Raw genomic sequence first — 11,849 nt, 5'->3', positions numbered from 1 at the left:
CGAGGCGATCCGGGGGCAGATCCTGAGCAAACTGAAGCTCACCAGCCCCCCGGACGAGTACCCCGAGCCCGAGGAGGTGCCCCCGGAGGTCATCTCCATCTACAACAGCACCAGGGACCTGCTGCAAGAGAAAAGCCAACCACAGAGCCGCCACTTGCGAAAGGGAGAGGAGCGACGAGGAGTATTATGCCAAAGAAGTTTACAAAATAGACATGCAGCCTTTTTACCCTGAAAGTAAGTCTTCTGTGTTTGTGCATGTGTGTGTAGTTTCGCCCCCGAGGCTTGGCAGTGCCCACTGCCTTGAAATACCAGCCCCGTGCATCGTATTCCTGCTTTTCTGCTCCAGTCCTCAGCGTCTTAGATGGTTGCTTATAGGGTTTCTTTTAGGTGGGGGGGATATGTATCTGAACGGCGTGGGGGGCTCAGCTGCCCCCAGACTCATTGGGTTTCGGACCCCCTCGGGTCACCTAGGAGCCCCGCAGGGTGCCTGCAGTGCCCACTGCCACCTACCTGAGCACGGCTGCCCCCCGCCTGGGATCCCGCTCCCTCCCCAGCACCGGCTCGGCTCCCCCGTGGCCCCGTGTGCAGCCTCCGAAAAGAGCCAATATCTTTCCACTGCTGTTGTTTCCCTTGGAGTGTCTGGATTGGGCAGGTTTCCATCTCTCCATAACTGAAAAGAAAAGGAGGTCTAGAAAAAAAAACAGAAAAAAAATCACCGCCGGCTTCCCTTCCCTTCTCTCTGCGCCCCTCCGGCACATTGTCCTGCAGACGCTGTGCAGATCAGTACTCGGAGAGGACAGAGGCACAGACATCCTCTCTCCTCTTCCAGCTGTAACTAGCCGCCCGGTTCAGTTCATGGGCGCTTTCATTTCAGGTACAGGAAAAGTTTTCCCTTCTGGTTAGCCTCGGTTCTTGGAACCTGTCTCAGCCCGTCTGCCTTTTTGCTGTTATTAACGACTTTCTGATGATCCACGCCACGTTGTGCACAGCAGAAGGGTACAAATGCTCCATGCTGACCAAATCCACTTAGCGTGATTAATAATCATAATGACGTGTCTTTTTGTTTTGGTAGTGAAGTTTAAGTGTACAGGGGAAAAAAGAAAAAAAAAAAGAAAAAGCACCGCACTCCCTTAAAAGAATCTAGATCATCATCATACCGAGGAAAGTGAAATACCAGAAGCAGAAAATAACTCCACCGTTCGCGTATCCAAAGTCGAGCCCGTACTCTTTTCATTTCGTTCCCTTCTCTCTCTCTTCCCTCCCCCGCCACTTGATGCCCTATATACTTACTGTCTGGTTTTGAAAAGCACGTACCTCTTGCTTAAATAGATAATGCAGCCATCTTGGTAACTTTATCTTAGAGTTTCTAATTGCATTTTCTCCTATTTATTTTTAGTTTAGCAAGTTGTAGCTCTGGGGCTTGCTCTGTCTTGCATGTGAGAGTCCCAGGATGCCAGCCAAGGTATCCGAACCCCATGCTCGGTGCAGCTGCCTCCCTTTCTCCCTTTATTGTTAAATGACAGCATCAGGTACAGGACACCCTGGCAGTCAGAGCCATTTTATTATTGTAATTATGGCACCATCGCTAATAGCCACGATAAATACACTCCACCCTTGTTACCCTGAGGGAAGAAATACTTTTTTAAAAAAATGTCTATTTGGAGCCAAGTGGGTATGAGTAAGGAGGCTCCATGTAATTCACAGAAATAGCGAGAACACAGAAACTGTGTCAGTTTTCTACTAGAGCATGCAGTAGGGTTTTTCTGGTGTAAGTCAGTGCTCTTGGTTTGGGACCTACCAGGTCATGTCCCGAGCAGAGTGATGAGCACCTCTGAGCAAAGGTTAGGGAGGCCGTTAGCAGTGGAATTGACCCTGTGGCTGTCGCTGAAGGTAGAACGCCTCAGTCCTGACCACACATCCGTCCTTTTCACTGGCGTGAGCAAACGGCAGAGAATTGGTAGTCCGAAATACAGCCACAGACTTTCCAGAAATTTAAAATATTTGTGGTGTGTGACTTGGATGGCACTGACAAAAGAGGATCTATTTTTAAAACCTCGGCAGAGGCCAGGTTTGTGCTGAAGGATCGATCGAGGTTTTGGAAGAGCAAAGGAGATTGCAGGTATCTACCAACAGAGTGCATCACAAGTTTGGGATCAGAGGGCCCTGCAGCAGCCGATCCAGTACTACTGTGCAAGTGCTGTTGTGAACATCAGAGTAAGTAGGTTAACTGTTTTTCCACTGCTCTCTAGTTATACTGGACGGAGTGAACCTTTCCAAAAAAGACAGCAAGGAAGAAATCGCTCCACCATATTTTAAAGGAAGATCTTGAAAGCGCAGCTCTGGCAGCCCGGGGTGCTTGCTGTGAGGCGTCTCAGAGTGGGTTTTCTTAACTCTGCAGCTTCTGCTGCACTTGGGGGAGAAGGGGATCAGCACGGACGCGCTGGAGGTCACAAGCTGCTGGGAGGAAGGCATGGGAAAGATCAGTGGTTCAGTTCTTACCACAAGTTGTTAGCGTTCAGCAACTGACTACAACCCAAGTATTACAAATATGCTCTAATTATACTCATAGTCAGCAATATATCACTACAGATTGCTGATAGGTCTTTGTGGGGCATTTTATAAAGTTCAGACTAAATATTTTTAGCAATGAGGAGATTTAAAAGGAAAACTATAAGAGATATTGTATATACCCTAAGGCATATTTTGTCTTAAATATTATCCTTGGCCAACTGTACTGTATAAATACAGTAAATATGAATAGAACTGGCAAGGTGCCAATCTCCTGGGATGAATTTTAGTCAAGAAGGTATTTATGGGATATAAATAATACTGTGTCAACATTTAAAGAAGGGATCTGATTAGTTTTGAATTTATTCATATTAATCTTTTCACATGCTGTTAGTTTAAGACTCAAAGTAGAGTTATGCTAAGGTTTACTGATAGTTTGCACTGAGGAAGTAAGGGGGCATCTGGCATCTGGCTTGACAGTCCACTTGAGGTTAAAGACACATCTAGTGTGGAAATACATGTGGAAATTCAGCAATGTGGGGACTACCGGACCCAAAGCCAACTGACGTGAAAAGCGGTGGCAGAAAAAATACTATAAAGAGGTTGCGAAAAACCCAAAGGCTTTTGTTTGTGAAGCATGCCTGCATGTGTTGTGCTTGCGACAACGTGGATTAGAGTCTGGGAGTTTAAATCTCTCCCAAGACCGGCTGGCAGCCAGAGGTCGAGTCATGTTAGAAGTTTTGTTATTTATCAGTTCCTCATTGATCATCTGAGGCCTGATATTTAACCTAATTATTGATTTGAGGCTGAATAATCATCATTGCACTGAAAATAAACAGAAATTTAATGCCAGCACAGTTATGTATTACAAATTGCATTACTAGTGCATACCTGGGACACTAAAGAAAAAGAGGCAACACGTGTATGCAGGGGGTGGTGCCCAATTCTGTAGTTTTTATTTAGGGCAAGTTTTATCACAGTCAATGAGTTGGTCATTACTGATGGCTTAAGCCTCAATCAGGTATATTTTCAATGTTCTGCATGGTGGGAGATGGGTCTGTCAGGACTCAGTAGCCCAAGAAATCCCAGTTCTTCTGGGCTTGGTCCTGGTTTTGTATGGATTTTGAACTGTGTTAGCATGCAGTTGCCTCCTCAGGTTCCCGCCTGAGGTTGGTGGTAGGATTTGTCATTTCAGGAGCTTGGTGCCATGAATATTGCTTTACATAGACTGTCATTCTCCTGAGCGTTCACCTAATGAAAGACAACATTATAAACTGACTGGGCACAATGACATGCTTCTACTTTATCAACAAGGACTCAATTTACCAGTAATTATATGTATGTGGGCTCCTTGTCTGCAGGGTACAAGAGCTGCTGGTGCAGGAGCAGCTCTGGCCTCCCAGCACCACCATCATTGTCACCATGACATGAACAGCTACAACTGTGCAGCTCATCTGTGTTTGCATTTAGCAGAACAGAGAACTTAATTTTTCAGGATTTCCTATATTGTTAATGATACGGGAAGAGTCTCAGGAGGAGCACTGTAGTTTAAAACCTTCGAGCTGTGCTAACTCCATGGTAGGGCTCTGGAGCACCTCTTTGTAGGACGCCTACTGCACGTTCACCAGGCTTGCTGTCATTTTCACAGAGGACCTGAAGCAATGTGAGGGCTTCCCTGAGGAGAGACGTGGGAGGAACAGTTCCTTGTTCGTGAATGGCACTGATTACAGTCTTCCTATGTGGGGATGTAGAAAACAGGAAATTGCAGATGGCTTTAAAAAGAGGCAGGGTTATTTTCTGGACAGTAGTCATCTACATGCTAAGGGGGATAATAAAATAGCATGCTCTGGTGTACTAACTGAGTACAGCCGAAATCAAAGGGAGCTCTCTTCTTCAACTCCCACTCATATCAAGCAGATGGTTGGGTGCAGTATGTGTGTTTCCTGACTGCCTTCTGAATCATCAGTCACTTGCTGGGAGAGGGGGAGGTCATGGTCTGGCACGGTAAATCCACCTCACTGCATTTCTTCTGGAGGAGGAAGCCTACACCTACAGAAATGCAAAAGACCTATGTCCCCCTTTTAGCTCCCACTACTGAAAGCTGAGAAGACCTACAAGACAAACATAGAGCTGTCGTCCAAAACTGTTTTCACAGCCCTCCTTGGTTTATATCTCTAGTGTCTGCTTTAAAGAGACACTTCCACCCTGTCATTTGTTGAGTGAAAATGTTAGATGAGTATCGCTGCCCCTGATGCCCCCAGCCCGCTGGAGGTGTTAGAGTTCTACAGTACCAGAGACCTATCTGGAAATGTGTATTTGTCTTCTGATGCTTCGTGAAGCCCTCCCACAAATAATGGAGCTCAGAGCTGGAGATCTGCTGGGATTGCCCAGTGCTGGTGCTGCTCTTGCTGGCTCTGCTTGACTGTAGGACTGGGTGGGAATAGGCAATTGTGCAAAAACAACAGAGCACCATCTTAATCTTCATCAGCTGCCGGTTTTACCCGAACTCATCCTTGGTGCACAGCATCAGAACAACAGTGGTCTTTTGCATGACTGCATTATTTTGAAGTTGTAACTTCCAGGGTATTTCTGTGAGTTTGAGGTTCTTGCTTGCAAAATTGTGGAGCAAAAAGATGGATGAGGACTCTGGGCTATTGTCCTTAGTGAACTTCTTCATCAAGGTGCTGAAACATGCAGAGCTTCACATGCATGAATGGACTCATTAACACTAAGGTTATGTGCGTGCCTAATTAGCTTCCTGAACTGGGGCCCAGTTTACGGGGGATGAGGAAAGTCAGACAGCTCAAATCCCTCTTATTTCTTTGAAATCTGTCATTTAGGCATCAGAGCCCAGTCAGGAGGATATATGGTACAAGGTTTTTCGTAAAGGAAAGAAAAGGCTCTTCAGTAGCCCTGTGATCCTGAAAAGACCTTCCCCTGTTGGGCAGCTGGCCACTTCTGCCTTTGCAGGGTCTCTGCTAGGCTGCTCCTGTTCTGCAGATGAAGAGGAAGAGCCCAGCGTATCGTGACAAAACAAGTCATTAGTCAAGGTACAAGTGTTTCCATTCCTGTTGTGAAACCACATGCTGCACGTTTTTGAGCAGGCGGCTTTTGGCTGAAGAGTGATGCACTCCCCAGGTATTACTTAATGCAGTGCTGTGCTGTGGATGTTTCAGCTGATTTGTTTAGGCTGAATTTTTTGTTTTGGTCATTTGTTTAGAGGAAGTTTGCATTTTGCCTTCCACCCCAGGCTGTTGTTTTTTTCTTTTTTGGTCTGTGCTATTGACTGATGCCTAGCTCTCTCATTGCTGGCAGTTGGCTTCCCGTAGCAGACCATCCAGAGCAGCTATGGTTCTTCTTGAAATGCCTCCCCCGTGCTTGTCTTCACTGTCCTTGCTGCTGTTTAGTGCCTGCAGCTGGGTACCGAGCCATACAAGAAATACAGCTGAAGGGTGTAGAGGAGAAACTCGAAGATTCATCTGTGACAACAGGATGAGGAGTTGAAGAAACTTAGCATGAAGGGTTATGTTTTATCTCCTTCCAGTGTGACCAGTTGTTTTAGAGTTTCTGAATGACTCATGACTTCATTTAGTACTGTGGTTCTCCGAGCTCAAATAGCAGAGGGTCAGCCCTGGAGAAATTAAGTGCTAGACCTGGCTTCGTTAGACCTGTCTGGTGAGCAGGTTTTTATGTGTTTTTGGTGCTCTGCAAGTTGGTCCAGAATGGAGAAGTTTCATCTTTGGGCAGCAGTGTCCTCTAAAAGGGTCAGGTTTTCTGAAGGGAACTGCATGGCAGCTCTTGCATGCTGCTTGGAAAGCTCCCAGTTCCTCATGAAGAGAGGCAGGTGGGGATGAGCTTGGTCAGCAGCACAGAGAGGCTGCTTGTTCGCTGTAAGGAGACAGGCACTGCTGAAATACCTCCAGTATCGCTGTATGGGTTCTCTAGCATCCGTGCTTGGTTTTCAGGGGATGCAAAACCTTGTAGCAGTCCCTGCAGCAGTTATGGTTCTGAGTGTTGGAGAGGACCTTTAGAACATCTCTCTGTTGTTCAGGTTTTAATTTGAAAGATGAGAGCGCTTTGGTGTTATAACATGTTTTAATGCAAGAAAAACAATACATGATATTTCAATTTCCATAGGGTGGTCTCAATTCAAGTATCACAAAGCTTCTAAAGGTGTGTTGTTTTCTGTTAATCTTGGATTTGTCCCTCTGTGTTTTAGCTTCTCTACACACAAAAGTTCATGCTCTTCAACGCCTGGCACACATTTTTCTTTTACTTGTCTTATGAAAATATTTCTTTTCAAATAAGCATTATAAGTTGCATGTAAATAGAGTACTGTATTATACTTCATCAAAAGCTGTAGCATCCTTTTAGGCAAGCTGAGGGGAGGCAAAAAGGGAAATGTTGTGATACTGACCTTTTGCTTTGTTTGTTTGTCTCCTTCCCACCATATCTAACCCACGCTGCACTGACAAATACCCCATCTGTCTTGACAGGCGAGTTCACAAATAGTCATTCATTCATAACTTGGAGCTGCTGTAAGGCTCCTTATTGATTGCTTAATTTGACAGTTGTGCGTTTGAACAGACTTTGAAGAAAGGACTGCAAAATGACCGTACGTTCAGTCTGACTTTGTGAAAACCAGGAGGGAGGTCTTGTGTGAAAGAGGATACTGTACTTAAGTATGTATGTGTGCATGTGTGCATGCGCGCGCTCACGCGCGTGCATATATTTAAGAGCATTAAAACATCTGGTGTTGCCAAAGCCCAAATTGGAATGTTCTGGGAAGGATAATTTAATTTTTAGCTTCTGGATTCATTTCAGTGATGGTAATTTCAACACTTCCTGGGGAGAGTCTATCAGTGGTTATGTGCATCAAATGCAGCAGTAAATCTGTCATTCTTTCCATTTCAGTTTTTTGGTCTTACAACTTCGTTATTTTTCCCTGTTTGGCTGGTGTTAGCATCCAATGTTTTCCCTGGCTTCATCTCTTTTAAACCCCTGCCTTGAATTTTAAAAGGCAAGCTAAGCCTGCTGAAGTTCCTTCTCTTGCTTGTTTTTGTTTAGATACAACATTTGCAATTCAGCAGCTAGCTCAGCTGAAATAGTGCTGGTAACTTACCTTTACTATAGTGATGATCGAGAGATAGCAATCAGAACATGCTGGTTTTCACTGGGTGGGGGAGGGACCAACAACCCCATGGGTGGACGCTGTACTTAGGAGAGTGAGGTACTAGGAGGTATTAGCAGCCCTGACTCTTTTGAAGTGGTTGGAGAGTACCTAGCAATCCCATACTTAATTAAGGTTTCTGGGCAATAATACCTAATAAACCTGAGCCTGCCATTGTGCTTTTAGATGATTTCTTATACCCCAAAATTGATCAAAGAGTAGCCCTTGCCTATATGGGCAAGCATTGTCCAATATAATGTATAAATTGTCTTTTGGGGGATTTGGGTAAGCAGTGATGAAGAACTTCTACAGGACTGCCCAGATGTGTGCTAGGAAGAATAACCCCTGCAGAACTTTTGAACTCCCAAGTAGCATATAAACACAACTCAGCAAATTTACCCTCTTTGCATGCAGCGGTGGGCTAAAATAATGGCAGAAGAGGCTGGCAGGCACAGTGTGATGAGGGTCTGGTGTTCACCTCTGGCAGGCTGCATCTCCTTGTCCCACCTTTGTTTGTTTCCAGGGGTGGTTAGCAAAGCTGGGAGATGTTACTGCTGCCCTGTGGATGTAATGACAGAGGAGCCGCTCCTTCTTCCCTTTGTTTCGCAGCGCCTAGCATTCACGCTTCAAGGGGTTGATGCAGGAATCAGTCCAGTTGACTGGATCATATGACTTCATGAATACCCAGTAAGCAAAATTTATGGAGACTGGGGTCAGGTCCACTGACATGTATGATATCAGCAGTTTGATTCTTTATCCATATGCCTACAGGCAATGCTTCCATAGGGTATATTTGCCCTCAGGGAAGGATAAACAGTGTATTATGTTCTCCAACGTGATAGGACATTTTAATCTGCCTGGAGATTTGTTGGATCCATGCAGATCCTTGGTGTTCTCATTCTTGCCCAATCTCTGAGCGATCCAGCCCAGTTTTTTTGGCTGTCATAGTTGGCTCTGGGCCTCCCTGGCAGAGCAAGGGCTATATATGTCTTGTGCCAATCACTGCTCCATATCATTTTTTTTCCCTGATGCACACTTTGGAAGTGAAGTATCCACATTTCAACATTGAGGTACGCTGAAAGATGCCTGTATGTTTCATTTGTTGTGCTTGTTACATGTTTACCTAGCATATAATGGCAGGCTATTGCAGCAGACAGTACATACAGCTTTAGGTTTGCGAGTGAGAAACAAGTTCCAGCTTTCTTGAAAATAAATCTGCTGCTCTGATCTGGTGGTGCGATAGGAACTGAGAGGCTCCCTGCCAGGATATACAATTTGGAAAGCAAGGGAGCTAAGTGCTTAGTCTCATTTAGGATGGACTCAAACAGATTGCTGGGGGTATGAGCTGTCTCTCCCTCTTTTAATCTGGATTCCTCCATTGCAGCTTACATGTCTCCTCAATGCTAGGAGCAATGGATTTGGAAACTTCACATCCCCCTTGCAAATCAGGGAAGAAAAGAGCCCCAAAAGGATATAGAAAAAGAGATCTTTATAAAGGTGGCCAGAGGCTGAGTTACAACACTATCATGTGTCTGAAGGAACTTACCTTCTTCCAAGTTGGAGTCCTATTATTTACCCACTTTATTGGGAGACTTAATTTTCTCTGGCTAGAAGTGTATTTGTTGAGGTAGAGTCTGGAAGGGAATCTGCCTAATGCACACTTGCCACAAGGCCAGCTATACATGTGATACAGCCAAACCTTTCCGTTTTTCTGCCTTTTGAGAGTATGTTCCCCAGATCAAGGGCCCTGGTCCAAAGCCTGCTGAAAACACTGGAAGTCTTTCCATTGACTGCAAAACTCTTTGGATCAGACATTAAGTGCTGTTCCTTTGTTTCAGAGAACAGACACATCTTCAAGATATATTGGGACACATTACTCTGCTATTCCACATAAGGCTTTGCAAAAAAAAAAAAAAAAAAAACACTTTTAAAAATAAACACCTTAGTAACTTATTGATAGAAGCATTTGATGGCAGATGTCATCTGGGAACAGCATATGGCAGCAATACGGCAAGAATTGCAGAATAGGAGGCATGAGTTCATGTCCTGTACTTCCTAGGTATTCCACACCTCCCCCTATCTAAAGTAAATGACCATGTGACTGCAAAGGTCTTGAAAAATAAACATGCCTTGATATATGTCTATCACTCTCCCCACAGTGAGTTTTTGTCTAGAAGCTCATCACTCCACATCCAGAGGCTTCTTGCAAACAAGGATAAAATCAGACCTTGGCGCCCTGAGCAGGGGGGAATCTGAAGGCTGTGAATAAGAATGTGGCAAGTCCCTAAGCAATGGACTGTAAAGAAAGGTCAGGCCTAAGCCAACAAGGTGTTTTTATGTTATCAATAAAATCTTGAAAGTCAGTTCTGAATAGATCCAGAGCCAGGAAAACAACTTCTGAAAGTCAATTTGCTGCATGATAAATGCTGAGTTTACAAGCTGGAAAGCCAAGTAGTTCGGGAACAAGAGCTGTGCTTATAGCATGGAAGCGCATGTGGTTTTACATTAAGCCTTTCTGACTTGGTATTTCACAAAGTGCCTCATGAAATAATGAGTTAACTTCAGAGGTACCTTTTTTTTTTTTTTTTTTTTTACGTGGATGAAAAGTCAGAACAAATTAATTTTGAGTTGGTAAAGCCACTCCAGATTTTTCCTTGCGTTGTTGAAACCGGAATCTGTGCAGTGATTGTTTAGGCAAGCAGAACCGTCATTGTGGCTGGGGTTTTAAGAAGCACCTAAAGGAGTTAGGAATTTCGCTCCTGCTGGTTCCTTTGTAGGCTTTTAGAATCCTAGGCTTTTATTTAGATAAAGCCTGAGTCAAGTAAACCTGCTTTGCTGACTAGAAATGTCCTGGATGCTGTTTTGTATCATGTTTGTACTACATATTTTTCAAGCCTGGGAAGACTCAACAGCCTCCACAGGTCTTACAAATAAATAAATACGAGGCAAAAGAGAAGAAGAAATAGAACTTGGTTTATATTTTGTCTAAGAAAATCATCTCTATTGTGGCACTTCCTATGTCATTTTGGAGCAAGACTTCATCTCAATTTGGTGTGGCATAAAAACCAAAGGGCTTGATTCTTATTTAATATAAGGCAAATTACAGTCACAGAATGTGAAATACCTTAGTGTAATGACAGCCAGGCCTGCAAGCAGGTTTCTGGGTGAACCTTGGTATTACCTCTCAACTGGAGTAGATACTCCTTTCAGCAGGGAGGAGACGTTCTGCTTGGGATATAAAGTTCCAGGTTTGCTCATAGCTAATGAGCACGGTACTGTGCTTTAGGAAGAATGAGACTCACGTTGCTCTGGGAGGCTCTGAATGGACACTGACCAATTAAAGCTAGATGCTACCTTGATGGTCTTCTAGTCTTCCTATGTGTGTTTTCCAGGCCATAGAATTATCTGAATTAATTCCTTTTTAAAAAGGTCTTCAAATAACATCTGGTAGATTTTTCCAGTGATTAATTATATTCATTGGAAACAAGAATCTTGGTGTTTTAAGTTGTTGAGCTTAAAGTTCTAGCCTTTAATGTGGTTTAAGTCTTCACTTGCTATTTCAAGGACCACTGTCAAATTTGTGTCCATTGTGTAGGCACCTGCAGGAGAAGGAAGTCTGGTGGATAGTTGGGGTGGTTGATCTGATTGAGGGTAGGAAGTCTCTGCAGAAGGATCTGGATAGGCTACATCAATGGGCCAAGTCCAATTGCGTGCGGCTGAACAAAGCTACATGCCGGGTGCTGCCCTTAGGTCATAGCAACCCCATGCAGTGGTACCGGCCTGGGGAGGAGTGGCTGGAAGGTTGCCCAGCAGAAAAGGACATAGGGGTGCTGGTCAACAGCCAGCTGAACATGAGCCAGCAGTATGCCCAGGTGGCCAAGAAGGCCAGTGTCATCCTGGCTTGTATCAGAAATAGTGTGGTCAGAAGGAATTGGGAAGTGATCAGGAAGACCAAGCAGATGAGGCCCTCTATAGATGGATAGAAGCAGCTTGTTCACAAGCCCTGATTCTCATGGGGGACTTCAACCACCCCAGTATCTGTTGGAGGGACAGCACACTAGGGCATAGGCAATCCAGGAAGTTCTTGGAATGCATTGATGATAACTTCCTTCTCCACGTGATGGAGGAGCCAGTGGGGAGAGCTGCTATGCTGGACCTAATTCTCACCAAC

General features: G+C 44.6%; 1 protein-coding gene across 1 annotated transcript in view; it reads left to right on the top strand.

Moving 5' to 3' along the window:
• Positions 1-11,849, top strand: part of TGFB2 (transforming growth factor beta 2) — a gene marked incomplete at its 5' end in the record, with an annotated part of 72,010 nt that overhangs the window by 803 nt on the left and 59,358 nt on the right. Inside the window, 2 exon segments of the mRNA XM_083827639.1 lie at positions 5-130; positions 132-234. Of these exon segments, the coding sequence (XP_083683765.1) occupies positions 5-130; positions 132-234 (229 nt within the window).

This window comes from Anser anser (assembly GCF_964211835.1).
Source record: "Anser anser genome assembly, chromosome: 3".
Taxonomy (NCBI): Eukaryota; Metazoa; Chordata; class Aves; order Anseriformes; family Anatidae; genus Anser; species Anser anser.
Note: the sequence above shows the minus strand (reverse complement) of the source record. Positions and strands in the feature narration are given on the sequence as shown.